General features: G+C 45.0%; 1 protein-coding gene across 1 annotated transcript in view; it reads right to left on the bottom strand.

Annotated features, from left to right (window-relative positions):
* Positions 1 to 15,479, bottom strand: part of LOC308174240 (uncharacterized protein) — a gene marked incomplete at both ends in the record, with an annotated part of 63,885 nt that extends 48,406 nt beyond the window's left edge. The window contains 2 exons of the mRNA XM_080549321.1: positions 14,527 to 14,715; positions 14,825 to 15,479. Coding sequence (XP_080405447.1) covers positions 14,527 to 14,715; positions 14,825 to 15,479 — 844 coding nt within the window. The remainder of the gene's footprint in view (positions 1 to 14,526; positions 14,716 to 14,824) is intronic.
* Positions 15,480 to 19,621: the final 4,142 nt, after the last annotated feature.

Genomic DNA, 19,621 nt, shown 5'->3' with positions numbered 1-19,621 from the left:
ACAGACAGGGGGGACTGAGGTCCCACCAGTTACACACCATGGCACACAGACTGATAGTGTGGAGCAGTGCACACATGCGGTCGCTGAGAGCAACCCATGTACCGGGCATTCTGAACTACGGAGCAGATTTGTTGTCCAGGGGCAACCCACTGTACGCAGACTGGAGACTTCACCCCGAAGTAGTGAAACAGATTTGGTCACGATTCGGTCAAGCGACCGTAGACGTTTATGCTACGGCAGAGAACGCCCAGTGTCCCCTGTTCTTCTCTCTGCGCGATCGGGGAGCCCCGCTGGGAGTGGACGCATTAGCGCACGAGTGGCCGAGGACCCTCCTGTATGCGTTCCCACCGGTGGCACTCATTCCCCCGACTCTGGCCAGAGTGAGGGAAGGAGATCTGTCCATGTTGCTGATAGCCCCGCGTTGGCCGGGAAAGCACTGGTTGGCGGAGATTTTTCATCTCCTATCCGGTCCGCCATGGCAACTACCGCTGCGCAGGGACCTGCTGACCCAGGCGCGGGGGGAGATATTCCATCCCCACCCAGAGAGATTGTCTGATGAATTGAGAATCAAGGACCCCAATTGAAATAAGCCAGTGGCTTTCTTGGGTTTTTATCCTGTTAGTTGACCTTGTATGTAATATGTACTTTCATGTACCTACTTCTGCAAATCTTCTAATAAAGTTTTCAATCAATCAATCAATCAAAAACTCTGTGGGCCTGGCCCGTGAAGGGATCAACCTTGCACTAGTGGGTCTTCCCCAAAGGGTGATCGACACTATTCAGTGCGCCAGAGCCTCATCAACTAGAAAGTTGTATGGGCATAAGTGGCGTGTGTTCGAGACTTGGTGCTCAGAGTCACACGCTGTCCCTTTTCAGTGTTCTGTGACAGTTATTCTGTCATTTCTACAGGACTTGATTGAGAGGGGTAAGGCTTTCTCAACCGTTAAGGTCTATTTGGCAGCTATTTCGGCTTGTCATATTGGCCTGGGTGGAAAGTCGATAAGCCAGCACCCTTTGGTGTGCCAGTTTATGAAAGGGGCCCGAAGGAAATTGCCTACGTCTAGGCCGTTAGCTCCTTCATGGGACCTCCCTATGGTACTAGATGCTCTCTCCTGCCCACCGTTCGAACCGCTGGAACAGGTGGAGGTGAAAGTGTTAACGCTAAAGACGGTCCTATTGCTTGCTTTGGCTTCGGCTAAGCGCATAGGTGAAGTCCATGCGCTCTCGGTGCACCGAGAGTGTACAAAGTTCTCCCCAGGGGACTCTAGGGTCAGTCTGATGCCTAACCCAGCCTTTATTCCGAAGGTTATAGGCTCTTGCACCCCTATAGAGTTGGCTGCCGCGAACGGGGGTCCGTCGTATAGTAGTGCAATTGTTTAAGATGTGATTGGATAATAGTCCATAGACAGTCGCACCACCTGACGTGGGAGGTTCAAGGAATAAAGGGGAGGCGACATTGACCGAGAGTGACAGAGATCTCCTGCATACCAAGTAGCCATGCATTACTAGGTGCCGTCTATGGCTTAATCACTGGTACAAACAATAACAAACTTAGCGCCCTCACAGGACCAAATCTGGCTCCTACACATGTTATTGGACTGATTTTCCTGCTTGGAAATACAGATTATTTTATCAAAAGTATACTTGTGCTTTGTCTTTTCCTAAATGCCATTTATTTACATGTATTCACATGTTATTGGACTGATTTTCCTGCATGGAAATACAGCTTATTTTATCAAAAGTATACTTGTGTGAGAGTGCTTTGTCTTTTCCTAAATGCCATTTATTTACATTTATCATTTCTATCTTTATTAAGGCCCTTATGACTATTGGGAGGCTGAAGGCTGACCACGGCTCCAGGCTGCCCTCAGGGGAAGGACCGATGGCTGGGATAAACGCAGAGGACACATTTCTTCGGTGGACACTTGCATGCGTGTGTGTGTGTGTCACACTGTGAGACAAATAAAGTACCTGTTCCTGTTCTGTTCTTCTTCTTCTGAAAAGTAGTTAAATATTTCTGAGGCTGGTTCTTTAATATTTCTATTGCTATTTATGCAAAAAGGTCTGATATCGTTGTACTATAGGTACTTACCTGCAAGTAATCTGGCACTTTATATCTGTGTCCCTATTTTTTAATAAACAAATATACCCATTTTTGCATTCATTCATTGATATTCCACAACTCACTGTTACTGTGGCACTGACCACTTTATTGAATAAAGTGCATGAAAGGGTGAACACAAAAAAAACTGAAATGAGAAACATTTATGACTACTTTCTTTTGTTTTGCTACTTCTTGTCACATGCCAATGACTGTTTGCAATATAAAAATTAAAAAATTAAAAAAAGAGTCACCCAAGTAAAGTAAATACAAAATAAGTCACGACAAAAGTCAGTGTGTGGATGGATATTCTGGCTGGAGCAGAGAACAGGAGACATTTACAGTCCAGCTCATTTCCCCAACTGGTCAACAACAGAGGTGAAGTGTTCGTAGCTCTCAAACACTCTGTTGTTCAGACCGTGTGATGTGGATGTGGACATCTGTTTCACGGGGCAAAAACTCTTCTTTTTATACTTCCTAGTGTGTCCCTGGGTGTTTTGACCGCAGAGTCCACAGACAGGGAAATTATGCACCCGCGACAGTTTGGCTCCTACTGGTGAGGGGTGTTCCTTCATCTGACGCTTGTACAGCGTAGACCTTGCCCAGTCAGAAGGAGGACTGACGGTGGTCTTTGATGGACCTGGTTGGCTGGTGGACCAAAGTGCTGGTGCACTGGCTGAAATGCTGGCTGAAGGTTGGACAACAGATGTGGAGGGTGATGGGCAAATGGGCCCACTCTGAGCCGTTGTGGTGGATGATGAGGGTCTGGTGACTGTCGATGTGGCCGGAGACTTTCGGGGGAGCTGTGGCGGCAGAGGCAGAGGGTGGGATGAGTAAGAGGGAGGAGGAGGAGGAGGAGGAGGAGGAGGAGGGGTGGACTGAATTGGCACCACAATGCCCTGTCTACTTTTCACCACCTTGGTCCCTGCTGTGCTGGGGGTGTGAATGTACTCCAGCTGGGTGTAGTCAGATTCAGGGAGGACAGACGGTTGACGTGGTGCTGGAGGAAGGACCTGGGAGGAGATGGATGCGGTTTTGGAGATGCAGGAGGGTGTTTTGGTGGAGTGCAGGTTAACAAGCCTCTCCTGCCGATTGACGAAGTCGCGCACGGTTTTGCTGTTTATTTTTGCCAGAGGGATGCCAGTTTTGCACAAAACTGGATCGTCCACCAACAGGAGTTGCTGGATCCTCCCATAGGTCTTGGTGATCCTCTCCTTATCCGGGCTGGTTGGTACTCTCAACCACAAGAGCTTCACAAGTGTGTACATCACCCTGTTGTGCTCTGCGCTGATGTTTTGCTGAGCAGGAGCGTCCCGCTTGGCCATCTTCACCCTCTGTACCACAGCAGCCTCAGCAAGGTCATCCCTTTTGGTGCGACAGTACAATGTGTTGCCCCAGTGGGTTCTGTACAGCTGGTCAACAACAGAGGTGAAGTGTTTGTAGCTCTCAAACACTCTGTTGTTCAGACCGTGTGATGTGGATGTGGCCATCTGTTTCACGGGGCAAAAACTCTTCTTTTTATACTTCCTAGTGTGTCCCTGGGTGTTTTGACCGCAGAGTCCACAGACAGGGAAATTATGCACCCGCGACAGTTTGGCTCCTACTGGTGAGGGGTGTTCCTTCATCTGACGCTTGTACAGCGTAGACCTTGCCCAGTCAGAAGGAGGACTGACGGTGGTCTTTGATGGACCTGGTTGGCTGGTGGACCAAAGTGCTGGTGCACTGGCTGAAATGCTGGCTGAAGGTTGGACAACAGATGTGGAGGGTGATGGGCAAATGGGCCCACTCTGAGCCGTTGTGGTGGATGATGAGGGTCTGGTGACTGTCGATGTGGCCGGAGACTTTCGGGGGAGCTGTGGCGGCAGAGGCAGAGGGTGGGATGAGTAAGAGGGAGGAGGAGGAGGAGGAGGAGGAGGAGGAGGGGTGGACTGAATTGGCACCACAATGCCCTGTCTACTTTTCACCACCTTGGTCCCTGCTGTGCTGGGGGTGTGAATGTACTCCAGCTGGGTGTAGTCAGATGCAGGGAGGACGGACGGTTGACGTGGTGCTGGAGGAAGGACCTGGGAGGAGATGGATGCGGTTTTGGAGATGCAGGAGGGTGTTTTGGTGGAGTGCAGGTTAACAAGCCTCTCCTGCCGATTGACGAAGTCACGCACGGTTTTGCTGTTTATTTTTGCCAGAGGGATGCCAGTTTTGCACAAAACTGGATCGTCCACCAACAGGAGTTGCTGGATCCTCCCATAGGTCTTGGTGATCCTCTCCTTATCCGGGCTGGTTGGAATGCCACCAGGTACTCTCAACCACAAGAGTTTCACAAGTGTGTACATCACCCTGTTGTGCTCTGCGCTGATGTTTTGCTGAGCAGGAGCGTGCCGCTTGGCCATCTTCACCCTCGGTACCACAGCAGCCTCAGCAAGGTCATCCCTTTTTGTGCGACAGTACAATGTGTTGCCCCAGTGGGTTCTGTACAGCTGGTCAACAACAGAGGTGAAGTGTTTGTAGCTCTCAAACACTCTGTTGTTCAGACCGTGTGATGTGGATGTGGACATCTGTTTCACGGGGCAAAAACTCTTCTTTTTATACTTCCTAGTGTGTCCCTGGGTGTTTTGACCGCAGAGTCCACAGACAGGGAAATTATGCACCCGCGACAGTTTGGCTCCTACTGGTGAGGGGTGTTCCTTCATCTGACGCTTGTACAGCGTAGACCTTGCCCAGTCAGAAGGAGGACTGACGGTGGTCTTTGATGGACCTGGTTGGCTGGTGGACCAAAGTGCTGGTGCACTGGCTGAAATGCTGGCTGAAGGTTGGACAACAGATGTGGAGGGTGATGGGCAAATGGGCCCACTCTGAGCCGTTGTGGTGGATGATGAGGGTCTGGTGACTGTCGATGTGGCCGGAGACTTTCGGGGGAGCTGTGGCGGCAGAGGCAGAGGGTGGGATGAGTAAGAGGGAGGAGAAGGAGGAGGAGGAGGAGGAGGAGGAGGAGGGGTGGACTGAATTGGCACCACAATGCCCTGTCTACTTTTCACCACCTTGGTCCCTGCTATGCTGGGGGTGTGAATGTACTCCAGCTGGGTGTAGTCAGATGCAGGGAGGACGGACGGTTGACGTGGTGCTGGAGGAAGGACCTGGGAGGAGATGGATGCGGTTTTGGAGATGCAGGAGGGTGTTTTGGTGGAGTGCAGGTTAACAAGCCTCTCCTGCCGATTGACGAAGTCACGCACGGTTTTGCTGTTTATTTTTGCCAGAGGGATGCCAGTTTTGCACAAAACTGGATCGTCCACCAACAGGAGTTGCTGGATCCTCCCATAGGTCTTGGTGATCCTCTCCTTATCCGGGCTGGTTGGAATGCCACCAGGTACTCTCAACCACAAGAGTTTCACAAGTGTGTACATCACCCTGTTGTGCTCTGCGCTGATGTTTTGCTGAGCAGGGGCGTGCCGCTTGGCCATCTTCACCCTCTGTACCACAGCAGCCTCAGCAAGGTCATCCCTTTTTGTGCGACAGTACAATGTGTTGCCCCAGTGGGTTCTGTACAGCTGGTTGAACTTCTGTGGTGTTTTGTCATGTTCATCCAGACTGTTCCACGCAGCGATGATCCTGTCCCGCTCATCCGACGTGACGCTCAACATGCCTGTTCTGAGGCTGATGTCCACCAGCAGGGAGCAGAACCATTCCACCTTTTGGAACCCTGGGAGTGGGTTCTGACTGCAGGTGTCCTCCTGTTGTAAAATACAATAATACCATGAGTAAGTCAAAATACATTAATCCAACACAAAAATACCAGATCAGGCATGTGACTGGCAAAGGATAAAAATGCAGGAAAAAAATAGAAAATGCAAAGACAGCTGAGTATATTTGCCTACATATTTGTCCCATATCCCCCCCTCCCCCACCTGGCTTTTTGATCGAGCAAGCTAAGATTGTGATGTAATAAATCAACGTTTTCTTTGTACAGGACTCTACAGGTAGGTAGGCTACTAGGATTCGCATGGACTCCTTTCTACAGGCAGGCAAGTATGACATGTACATACAGTATGAAGGGAGTTGTGGTTATATCCATTTTTCCAACAGGTAACTTGAAGTAAGTATAAGGTCAGAAAAGCAGAAAAATCCCATCCCTGCAGATGCAAGCAAATTGCATGCCATAGAACGTAATGTAGAACTAAACATATCATGTAATGTAAATACTTACTAAGGCCGGAGGGTGCACAGCACTCGTCTCGTCTGCGGTGAGCACGATGTGAGGTAGGACGGCAGCCACCACGTCACCTGCCTCTGCATCACTTTCGTACGCCTCGTCCTCTGGGTCAGACTGACCAGGCTGCAGCACCTCCTCTTCTGCATCGGGACCGTCCTTATGAAGGTCGTCCAATGTGAAGGGTCCAGATTCCCCTGTGCTCTGGCTGAACAGGTATTCCAGCCCGAGCAACTCTTTGGACTTCACATTGGCAGCAGGTGCAGAGAAGTTTTCCTCCACTGTCTCCCCAAACAGCTGCTGGCAGCGGGCGTTCAGACGATCCGCAGAGTACGACCGGTGATGGCGGCCCTTCCCACCGTACACTGAGTCTGACCTCCTGTCCGAGTTCCACCGTGCAATTCCGCTGATCAGGTAAACCTGATAGGGACGTGCTGCACAGTGGGGACCTGAAAATGACAATGAAATATATTGATATATGCTTCCTGCTTCTGAGTAGATTAGACGTGTTTCTCCCTCGCTCCTCTCATACCACTGCTTTCCTGCTTTTTTCTTGCTTCTTTTTTATAGTTTTAACATTTTTTTAATATAGCTGTTATTCCTACCATGCCTGCTATCTGTCAAAGTTGTGTGGATCTTTCAAAGAGAGTAGACTTATTGGAATATACTCTCCAGGGGCGACTCTCCGCACTCGAGAATCGCTACGCTAATGGTTCTCCACCCACGCAAGCCTTTGAAGAGGATTTAAATCAAAATTCACACTTCCCAAAGCTAACGAGGCAGGTGACAGCTGCAAAATTCACTGGACAGATGAATTATCCCCCGAAACTACTGAAAAGCAGCCAACTGAAGTCCTCGTTAGCACCGTTAGCATCATTAGCAACAGGTAGGCCCGAGCCATGGGCTTGCATGACTAAACAGAGCCGAGATAGGAGTCTGAGACACCGGCCCGTGGAGCAGCGAGCTGGCATGACTCCCAAGGCCCGAGATAAGAACATCAGAGTCACGCCAAGATTTCCCAGGCCTGGGAATCACGTGACGCCCCGGCCCCCCCCGGTGACTCCCCGGCCCGCAGACACGAGCTCAAGGTCACCCCCTCCTTCTTCTACTTCTCTGTGTGACATGCAGCGGATGAAACAGACTTCACCTCCAAAAGATACTTTGTTGATTGGAGACTCGGCGATCAGAAACGTAAGAGGTAAAAAATTACATATCCACTGTCTTCCTAACCTAACGGTCTCAGAAATAACAAAAGATTTGGAAGAAACACTGTCTAAAAACCCAGACACAAAGCGTCTTGTATTACATGTGGGACAAACCGATTCACGTAAAATGGGCTCAGTAGACTTGAGACGTGATTTCATGGAACTTTTCAATAGACTTGACAAGCTTAAGATTGAGACATTCATCTGTGGACCGCTACCCACTGTTGACAGAGGTAACCTGGAATTCAGCCGGCTCCTAAGCCTTAACACGTGGCTCTCTGGTGCGTGCCAACTTAAAAGGCTGAAATTCATTGACCACTGGAACATATTCTGGAGGCAGAGAGACCTATTCAAAAGAGATGGCCTCCACTTAAACAGATCGGGAGAATACCATTTGATGAACAACATACTCTTCAACCTCATAAACTCTGCTCCCCCTTCCCTCGCTCTTGAACCAACTGAAAGGCCTACAGCGCAGGATTCTTCAGACTCAGCACAGGCAGCTGAACTGCTCACAGTGGATAAACTCTCCCCACAGTCCTGCGACTCATCACAGCCTACAGTAAAGGGCCCTCCAAACTCATCACAGCTGGCTGAACCCCCACTAAGGCGACGGTCCAGCCCTGCCCCCGACCCCCCAAACCACTCTGCCCCCGACCCCCCAAACCACTCTACCCCCAACTCCCAGAGACACTCATCCACTGAGTCCACTGAGCTCTCCTTCCTCCAACTCACGCCGTTCCTGCCTTTCTCAGCTAAGTTAGAGAAAATTGTGAAGACAGGAGTAGAGCTCACCCCGAAAGCTGCTCCATCTCAGGCAACTCTCCATTCTACAACACCTGGCCCCACACTCCCTGTGACGCCAGCCTCATCAACAATGCCAGCCTCATCAACAATACCCATCGCCCTACCCCGCCACAGGATGCTATCTACAACACCCATCCCCATCCCCCGGATGACACCCAGAATCAGTTGATGCTCTAACAGTCCCTGCTTCCATAGAGTTGATACCATTGACATTCCTGATATAAAGCTGGGACTCTCAACTCTTGCTATCCCTGTTCATATCAGTAACAGAACAGTTAATTGCAAGTCTGAATGCTTTATACACCCCTCAAATTTAATTTCTGTACCCTGCCACACACAGCCCACACAGAGACCAAACACAAAACCACTCAAGCTAGCACTTTTCAATGCCAGATCCTTAGCTAATAAGTCTCTCTTAATCAACGACTTGATTAGCTCCTATGAACTAGATTTCTTATTTATCACTGAGACCTGGTTAGATAAAGATAACAAGACACCAATTATTGTCAGCACCCCCCAATTTTAGAACCTTAGATGTCGTTAGATCCCACAAAAAAGGTGGTGGAATGGCCTCTTTCTTCCGAGACAGTTTTAACTGCAAACAGAAATCCTTCGGGGAATTTTTATCATTTGAATATCTTTCAGTTGTTTTTAAATGTTCCACTCGAATTCTTTTTATAATTTTATACAGACCACCCCAATACTCTACTAGCTTCTTTAATGAACTTACAGAGCTTCTCTCCATCATTACTACTGAATTTAATGGTCTGATCATTGCTGGTGATTTCAATATTCATGTAGATAACTCAGAGGACAACAAAGCCAAAGAACTCTCTGTTCTGTTAGATCAGTGTTTCCTCTATATGCATTTATTGGTGGCGGGCCGCCACGAATGAATTTCCTCCACCACGAATTGATTCAGTCCACACAAAAAAAATAAAAAAAATACCCTTTTTTATTTTTTAGCTGATTAAATATATCTGATCCTAGATCAGCGCTATAATGGATGTTGACTAAAAGTGCACCTAAATCCACGCCCATCTCTCTCTAACCGCTGATCCAAAATCAGATTAATGACATTAGGGCTACTCCTGATTGGTCTAAATGTGAACCGGCATGAGAACCGTGCAGACTCAACCATCCCCGCTCAGCTTCCGAAATGCTCGGCCGCCTGTGTTTTCTCCTCGCAAATAACGGGCTAAAAGTCACCGGTAGTACCATCTAAAAGATACAAAAAGCTGATCTAGCTAGCTAGGTGCACAAATAAGATATCACGTTAAATAACAGCGACAGATGGATGGATTTTTCAAGAAAAAAGATGTCCCAGACACTTCAAACATTGCTGAAGCTAGCAGTGGCTATGAGCGATACGAAACTGCATGGCTGGGTGTCGTATTGCAGGATTTAAGTTTCTCTATATATTTCGGGACGAGGAGCAGCATGGCATGGTCGGACCTTCCCAGCGGTGCCCTCGGGAACGAACGGTAAGCCTCGTTGATAGTAACGTAGCAGTGGTCTAGTATGTTAGCTCCTCTGCTGGGGCATGACACCTGTTGTTTGTAATTGGGAAGTTCTGTTGGTGTGATTAAAATCGCCGAGCACAATAACTGCTGCGTCGGGATTAGAGTTTTCCACAGAGGAGATGTAGGTAATACTTGGGACATTGCAATTTAAATTGCGTTCAAAGTAAAACACACACACGCAAATATTGACAGTAGAGCTTGGCTTGATAGTGTATATCCCCACTGTGCTGGGTCGCCTCCACACCTGGCACCACAGGGGCCCGTTAATAAGACTGCTGTCTGTGGATTAGTTCGAAAAAAATGTGTCCAATACAACGTTGTAGTTGTTTAGTACAAATGGGTCTATAGCAGCTAGGTAACATTAATCCTGTATCAGAGGTGTGTTGTTGGGTCTTGTAGCAGGGTTAGCTATAGCAGCTAGGTAACATTAGTCCTGTATCAGAGTTGTGTTGTTGGGTCTTGTAGCAGGGTTAGCTATAGCAGCTAGGTAACATTAGTCCTGTATCAGAGGTGTGTTGTTGGGTCTTGTAGCAGGGTTAGCTATAGCAGCTAGGTAACATTAGTCCTGTATCAGAGTTGTGTTGTTGGGTCTTGTAGCAGGGTTAGCTATAGCAGCTAGGTAACATTAGTCCTGTATCAGAGTTGTGTTGTTGGGTCTTGTAGCAGGGTTAGCTATAGCAGCTAGGTAACATTAGTCCTGTATCAGAGTTGTGTTGTTGGGTCTTGTAGCAGGGTTAGCTATAGCAGCTAGGTAACATTAGTCCTGTATCAGAGGTGTGTTGTTGGGTCTTGTAGCAGGGTTAGCTATAGCAGCTAGGTAACATTAGTCCTGTATCAGAGTTGTGTTGTTGGGTCTTGTAGCAGGGTTAGCTATAGCAGCTAGGTAACATTAGTCCTGTATCAGAGTTGTGTTGTTGGGTCTTGTACAGTTGCTCAAAATGCAGATAAGAGAAAGTATAGGCTAATATCAAACAACAATCCTAGAGATGACTAACTCAAACGTACGCATAACTAAATAAAAGCAGGCCAACTAACGACAGCTACACGCCCTCAACTGGGAACATAAAGGATAAATGAATTTTGCAATCGAACGTGTCCTACAGCGACAGCTGGTCGTGCAAATGAGGATCTGGGAAGATTTTTGTAGCTTTTTTTTTTTTGCCATCCTCCCTCTAGTTTGAAATTCGGTCGTTGTTTTGAGCTCGCGCGCGCGTTTCGCGGGAAAAAAATCGCGCGCGCGGACGGACCTATCCGCCACCAATGGAAAAATTCCTGGAGGAAACACTGTAAGATGTTTTGGAACTTCAACAACAAGTGAACCTCCCTACTCATAATCGAGGTCACACTCTGGACCTTATCATCACCAAAGGCCTAGATATTTCAAATGTTGTTGTAACTGACATTGCCCTGTCTGACCACTGTTGCATATTCTTTGACGTATCTATCTTTCCTGTTATTCAAACTATGTCTAAAACTATTTCCAAACGATATATCAATGAAAAGACCAGTGCACTGTTCACACAGGCCTTTTCCCTAGCCCCCCCCCCCCCCCCCAAAACTTCTATTCCAACCTCAGTAAATGACCTTCTACACGATTTCAACTTAAAAATCACAAAAACCATTGATGATATTGCACCCATTAGATCCAAATGCATCTCTGGTAAGCAAAAAGCTCCCTGGAGAACTGCCCCATCCGTAAAGACCCAAAAAAGAGAATGTCGTAAAGCAGAGCGCAGATGGAGAAAAACAAACCTTCAAGTCCACTATGATATCTATAAAGAGAATCTTCAGAACTATAACTTAGAAATAAGAAGTGCCAGGCAATCATTTTTCTCTAAGATCATAAACAATAACATCAATAATGCCTGCATCCTTTTCAGAACTGTTGACAGACTAACAAATCCCCCAACACCCATTGCTCAGGAATTTCACTCAACTAGTAAATGCAATGAGCTTGCATCCTTTTTTAACAATAAAATAGAAACCATTAGACAAGGCATTAGGTCTTCTGTGTCAGGCATAAAAAACATGTCCCCATTAACAACCCCAAATAGGGCGGACATAACAACCATGTCACAATTTAACACCATTGATTACAAGACCCTAGATAAAATCATGTCACGTCTTAAACCATCCACCTGTGCCCTTGATGTCCTGCCAACAAGCTTTTTTAAAAACATATTTAGCTGCATGGCAGGCGAACTAATACAAATAATTAACACCTCCCTTTCATCAGGAATCTTCCCTGAAGCCCTGAAAACTGCAGTTATTAAGCCAATACTAAAAAAGAAGGTCAGCTGAGACTAATCAGCTAATAATTCCAAGAGTAAAAACAAAACACGGTGCAGCAGCTTTCAGTCACGCTGCTGCATGCTCCTGGAACAAACTCCCCGAAGAAATCAAACAGGCCCAAACCCTTAAAATATTTAAATCTAAGCTAAAAACCTTCATGTTTTGCACCAGTTATGATTAAACACAAACACTTCTATCAATGTCTTTTTTCCATTAACTATTGTCTTTTTAAATGTTTTATCTATTTACTTCTTATATTTGCTTTTATTCATTGTAATTTTTATTTTCTTATGCTCCTCTTGTGGAGGGATGTGGAGGGATATGGAGGGATATGGAGTGGTGTGGAGGGATATGGAGGGATATGGAGTGGTGTAGAGGGATGTAGAGGGATGTAGAGGGATGTGGAGGGATGTAGAGGGATGTGAAGGGATGTGGAGGGATGTAGAGGGATGTAGAGGGATGTGGAGGGATGTAGAGGGATGTGGAGGGATGTAGAGGGATGTGGAGGGATGTGGAGGGATGTAGAGGGATGTGGAGGGATGTAGAGGGGTGTAGAGGGGTGTAGAGGGATGTAGAGGGATGTAGAGGGATGTGGAGGGTTGTGGAGGGATGTGGAGGGATGTAGAGGGATGTAGAGGGTTGTAGAGGGTTGTAGAGGGATGTGGAGGGATGTAGAGGGATGTGGAGGGATGTGGAGGGATGTAGAGGGATGTAGAGCGTTGTGGAGGGATGTGGAGGGATGTAGAGGGATGTAGAGAGTTGTAGAAGGATGTGGAGGGATGTAGAGGGATGTAGAGGGATGTAGAGGGATATGGAGGGATATGATTAAACACAAACACTTCTATCAATGTCTTTTTTCCATTAACTATTGTCTTTTTAAATGTTTTATCTATTTACTTCTTATATTTGCTTTTATTCATTGTAATTGTTATTTTCTTATGCTCCTCTTGCTGTATTTTTAAATAATGCATGTAAAGCACTTTGAATTGCCCCTGTTGTATGAAATGTGCTATACAAATAAACTTGCCTTGCCTTGCCTTGCCAGTGTAAAAGCTGGAAATATTGGAAGTATTATAGAATGCGTAGTACTTTCTATATTCTCTATAGCATGTATATTTTAGTGTTAGTTTTATGTTGTCATACACATGTAGGGATTTTATCAAAAGTGATGGTCTTGAAGATACAGATGACAAACGACAGACTCAGAGATCTCTTTCTTAGTCTAATGAATACGACCGGTCGGGAAGAAGTATCAAGGGTACAGTCTTCAAAGTATTGGTTCACATACATTTATATAGTCTTCAGAGACAAAGAACTGTTATTCAGCCTATAGGATTTGTACACGCTCAATTACATAAGCATCCTATATGAATATTAAGCAGTATGGTTCGAGTCCGTTAGGTAACACACAGAAACTGGACACTGAGACACATTAGGTCAAAGCTCATCTTTAGAGTGGTCGTAACTCTCTAGTAAAGTCACGGTTTGTCTTAGGGCCCTTACTAACAACAGATGATAGAGGCCCCAAGAAGTCCAACCACAGTTCAACAACAGAAATAAAGCTTGTCAACTTGCTAGGGAGAGTTAACATGTGAAACCACTTCCGTGACTTAGGACTACTCATTATACAAAATACACTATTTAGTGTTTAGTGAAATATAACAAAACTAAAACTAGATGAAAACATAGCTTAACTTTCAGCCATTACCCATCACACATTAGCTTGATTTAATGTTGGACAATGTAATTCATCAATTTAATATGTTTGATTGTTGATGTCTGTTCCACTCTAGTCTGGGATTGGTTAGTAAGGCCTGGGGGAGTTTTGAGGGAGAGCGCACGGAGGGCGAGGGCAGAGTAGGAGAGAGAGAGAGAGATGGTGGTTATGGTTCTCTGCCCTGGATTTCACTAAAGTTATGAGAATGAACCCAGTAGTTTCCTTCGTGATTATTTTACACCCACAAGTATTACAAAAGCATAGGTCTACTTTATATTGATAGCAAAGTTTATATACATTAATGTATATGTACGCCAATAACATGACCACAAGATGTCTCACTTTTAGATGTTGTCTCGGATCACTGCACTTGCTTTTAAGATAACTTCCCCCTGCTGTAATGTATAGATATTTTTGATACTTGTGTATTGCACTCATGTTTTATATTGTATATATCGTGTTTTGTATCATATATACTGTGTTGTGTTCTGTGTACAGACTTGCCTCTGTTGTGCCAATTGGCCATATCGTCGTTGTAAATCAGAATTGGTTCTCAACTGACCCATCTGGTTAAATAAAGGTTAAATAAAAAAAATAAAAAAATGTCTTCAGAATCAGCTTGAGTATATAGTAATATACTGTAGGTTGTTGTAAAGGTAAATATATTTACTAAACTGTACCTGGAATCATGTACGGTAGAAATGTATGGAATCCCTCCAGGCTGGTGCTGCCTCGTACGCCTTTGTAGTAGGGTACATCTACACCATTGATGGTGGTAGTGTGAGACACCCTGTACATGACCATGCCTGGGGGGTCCTGGAGACATTCCAGATGCCGCTGCTGTGTTGCCCACATCAGATCTATGGCTTCTGTGAATAAAACATAAATACAACATTTATGAGATGGACGGTAAATGTGTAGTAACAGCACATGATATATAACTTCCAAAATTGAAATAGTATTCATGCATTTTTTTACCCGGTGACTTGAACAAGCTGACTCCACTCTCGTCGAGCCCAGCAGGACCTTTCAGCTCTTGGATGGCAGCGTGGACGAGGTTGAAGGTCTCCTGAGCTCCCAGGGTAACTCTCCGCACATGGTGCTTGAGCTGCTCTTTGGAGATGTAGATGTGGATCACCTGCTGGTCCGAGAGAGACGCCAGAGCCGCAGGGTTCTTTGCCCTCGCTGCCTTGATCAGCAGGTCCAGATCTGCCCGGTTGTAGGCCAGCACTGCACCTGCCAGGGCGGACTTGAACGCATGATATTTGCTGTGGCTCTCTGCGCGAAGAGCTGCATCAAATCGATGGTTCCAGTGATAGATGTCCAGACGCACCACCATGCCTCTATCCACCCAGGACCGGAACAAGTTCTCCAGAGCTGTCGGGCCATGCTCACGGCAACACCCACGATCCACGTACAGGATCGTCGGCACGGGCTGATTGGCCTCCTCGAAGCGGTCCATCACCCCCTGACACATAGGCTTGAGCATGACAGCGGACTCTTCGCAGGTAAGGACAAAGGTGACCAGCTGAGAGTGCTCATTTCCTATGCTGGTGAACCACTCGGCCGTGGCTTTGCCCTCGCCAGACAGCTTCTTCACCACCTGGAAAATGTTCACAACATATGAATACATGTTTCATACAAAATAAATGTTTAAAAAAACAAACACAAAAACATCATGCAAAACACATCAATATATTCACAGCTGTATGGTGTTATGGGGAAATATATTCAAGTAAACTTGGCTGTACAGTAATAATTTGTACTAATGAATACTTGGATCTCCCAGTTGGCTTAGCAGTTGGAAGTCAAAGACTGACCAGGAACATGTGAATGACAGCTAACCCAGGCTAACTAGCTAGCTGGGGGGGTATTCCATCAACGTCGCTAAAAGACCAATCCAGGTTTATGTTGTTAGATCTCGCGAGAGTTACCCAAAAACCCAGCCTTATTCTGAGAACTCTCGCGAGATTTATCAGAATAAGCCTGGATTTGTCCTTTATCGACGTTGGTGGGATATCCCCCTGGTCCGTTTACCTTCACAGAGATAAATAAACAGCTCGCAGCTTCGCAGACTAACAGACGCTAGTGGTGTTAAACCGCACTAACAAAGCTAATCAAATCAACTGTACATAGATCCATCCTACACGTTGTGCACAGAAACAGACCTGTGTTGAATATTTAGCTGCTTAGGAATCCAGCTGTGCTGGGCGCCAGTGTGGTTCCGTGTGTTCCTGGTCGGAAGGCTTAAAGCGATGCACCAATCGGATGTAGTGACGTCACACTACAGGATGAGATGGACAATGTAGGAACGGGATACATCCAGAAGATGACAGTAGAGCAACGCGAAGGATGCAAGCTGCCGTTAGTGATGTTAGTGATGTTAGTGATGAGGGGAAACGAAGCATTCGACGCTTTGACACGTTCAACACAATTGTTACTACCTGCGCTACCTATGGCCGGAAAGGGCTGAACCTATGACCGGATCTGGTAGGGCCGGAAAAACCTCGCGGGTCGGAAAATCCGGTACTTACACCGTCACACGCTACTGAACTCCCGGGGGAAACAAACACAAACATTAAGAAGCCGTCTGATGGGACTCAATTGGCTTCAGCTGGTGCCAATCACGCCCCCATCCCCTTCACCAACCGTCCTGCAGCTCCCCCTGCAGGCCAGACGCGACATACTCCCCAGTCATGTTAACGTGTGTTAGTTGGTCATGTGACCACTAGTGTGGTGTAGAGTCCGCTTTATGATGTCCATAACCGTCTACATTGAAATGTTTACCATTTAGCAGACACTTTTATCCAAAGCCTTCAAACTACTGTCGGTGTGTGTGTCCTTAATCTAGGTCTGAGGAACCATTCCCCTTTCTGAGGAGCCCTTTGACAACGGCTCAGACCAAAAACAAAGTGATAGCAGCATCTCATGCCAGGAAGAACTAAAGGATGACCTCCAAAATGTTTTAATTTTCTAAGCAAAAGCTTCATTCCAAAGATCAAATAAGTATGACCAAATAGCAGATGTGTGCCGTACCCGGGTATAACACAGTATTCATTTTCTTTCAATTTCAGTGATTTGTTTGTGTTTTGCTTATGTTCAAAGGATGGATTTTTTGTTTTCATTGGTTGGAACACAGAAGGGAACTGGATGAAATTGTGGTGTTGAATCATAGTAAGCAATTGAATCATGATCAAAATGAAAGAGATATTCAGAGATCATGCTGTTCCCACCCTATGTGTAAAGAAAAAAATAAAGAAATCACAATGGTCTTATACATAATGAATCGTCCTTGTGACTCGAACACCAAAAAAAACTTATTTTGAGATGAAAACTATTGTCATGTATAATTTATACTGTTCTGTTAGATTGTTATGTCTCAAATGGAGACACTCAACTTGAAATCTTGCAGTTTTCTGCTATTAGATTCAAAGCCAGGATAGAGAGATGAGACCATTCTAAAGAAAGCCAATCTTTATGTTTTCTTTTGTTTCTTTGACTTTGAAAATTGTGTTTCAATTCAAGCATTATGAACAAAGAGATAGCAAGAATGTATTGGACCAGAATCAGCTACCAAAGAACCAATTCAACAGCTATCTCACACAAATCCACTCTGAACTGTGTCGGTGAGACCATGTCTTTTGTGATCTGTTGTTATAATACTGCGGGTGATGTTTGCCCCTCTGAGAATGTACCATTTCTGGGTATAGTGTATGAGTGTCCGACATTGAGGGAAATGATTTGCTGTTGTTGAAAACGAAGGCTGATGATGATGAACCAGTGACAAACCAATGATAACAAACACATGTACCTTATCATTCCTAGTGGAAAACGACAACAACCAAACCAAAGAAATAGCTTTAACATTTTCTGTCATTCATGAACCTTAACATTATGTTGATAAAAATACCAAAGTTCATAAACTCTCTTTATGGTTAATATAATGTACTTGGAGCCAGACAAACAGTATATCTCTGCTGTTATACTTACTGTTACTGATAGTACATCTAGAGCTATACAGATGTTCCAATGTAAGAAAGGCCCAAGTCGATGTCCTTGCTCATCTGAATTGTTCAGTGTGTGCCAAAGCTCACATAACTTCCCCAACGCAGGCAGTTACTCTGTGAAATATTTACACAACTGAGATGGAACCATTATGACTGCATACTACTATCTGTTTGCATGTATTTCAGTACTAGTTTCCTTTCAATTTGAGCAGTGCATATTGGGTCTGAATTATTTCTAAAGCTCTGTGTATGAACCCCTACAAACAAGGTAGGACATCAAAAATAGTATTTGCGCCTCTCATCTGTGCAATATTATTAGCTGTGTAAAAAAAAACTAGAAAAAATTAAAAAACGAAAACGTTTAAGGTAATGAAAATAACAACTAGCTGTATCAGTGTTACATGTTTCAACGACTGCATACATTTGGAGCTTTTAAATATTGTTCAAGTTGTTGATGTATTGGGCACTTTAAAACCTTCGCAGAACATCCCAGTCTTTTTATCTCAGACAATTCAGTTGTGTGTTTGTGTGCTGTTTATATTTGCTGTTTCGACATAAAAGCTTTACATTGCGCGCATTAGTGTTTTGTCTGCATCATGCTTCCATTTTCCCCGGTACCTCTGTTTTATTTTATTTTATTCCCACTATCATCAAATGGTAGTGCTGTATATTCTGCTATTAATATCAAATAAACGGCTTTGATTCATTCACATTCAATATCTGCCTCCGGTCTTTATTTTCAGAACAGTCGTCATGGTCATCTGGGAAACCACTGCATATGCATTTAATGATTCAAAGGGATAGTTTACAAAATCACATAAATATGATTTGGTTCTATAGGCCCTACCCTGAAATCAGTCTATGGAGAAGGGCAGACTTCAATCAACACCAACCATGTGTGGATACAGTATGTGGTTTTGTAATTTGGGTGAACTATCCATTTAGATCAATGTTATCCATGTGTGATCGATTTATATACCATAGGTTGGGTTAGTGGTTTGGTAAACTGAAAGTGTAGTACTGTAGTAGAACACATTAGGGTCAGGGTCACACATGCATACAGTTTTAAATACAACATCCAGCAATGAGAGACTAAGTATTTTATCTTTGATAGAACCACAAAGGGTCAAATCTGCTGAATCATTTTTGGCAGTTTTATAAAACTCTACAACTCTAAATTATTAGATTTCAACTCCAGTAATAATCACTCCAACTCCACCTCTTTGGCTCTCCTGGTTGCTAGGGCAACACCCATCTTTTGTCTTATCTATTGACATTGGCTTTCTGTGGCCTGATAGGTCGGTCAGAGATAAGCTTTTTTAATATGTCTTTCTTTGGGTAATTTTTTTTATACGGTGCCATTTAGACTTCATAACTTGTGAAAAATAAATTGTTGATTTATCTATATTTTAATGTTCTATTATATAAAGGACATATCTAGCTTGCTGAAAAACATAGTGGTCGAGCTCAGGCACCTACATTTTATTTTATTTAGAATACCCTCTGTAGTTGAATAGGGCGAGTGTCTCCAGAACAGAGTGGACACATAACAGGGTGGACACTAACAGGGTGGACATTTTGAGTTAAAGTTAGCCTTTAGCCTGCCTGTGTTAGCATAATGCCTAGAATGACCATGAATACTTGATGAGGAATCTAATTTGCACTAAATACTTTTTTTGAAATTATTCAATTTGATTGATCTCCTCAATATTTAGGCATAACAGGGTGGACACGTTATGGTCAACCACATTAAACTCACTGGATAAAA

Source organism: Nansenia antarctica (assembly GCF_963989245.1).
Source record: "Nansenia antarctica genome assembly, chromosome: 19".
NCBI lineage: Eukaryota > Metazoa > Chordata > Actinopteri > Argentiniformes > Microstomatidae > Nansenia > Nansenia antarctica.
This window is presented reverse-complemented; position numbering and strand designations above follow the sequence as displayed.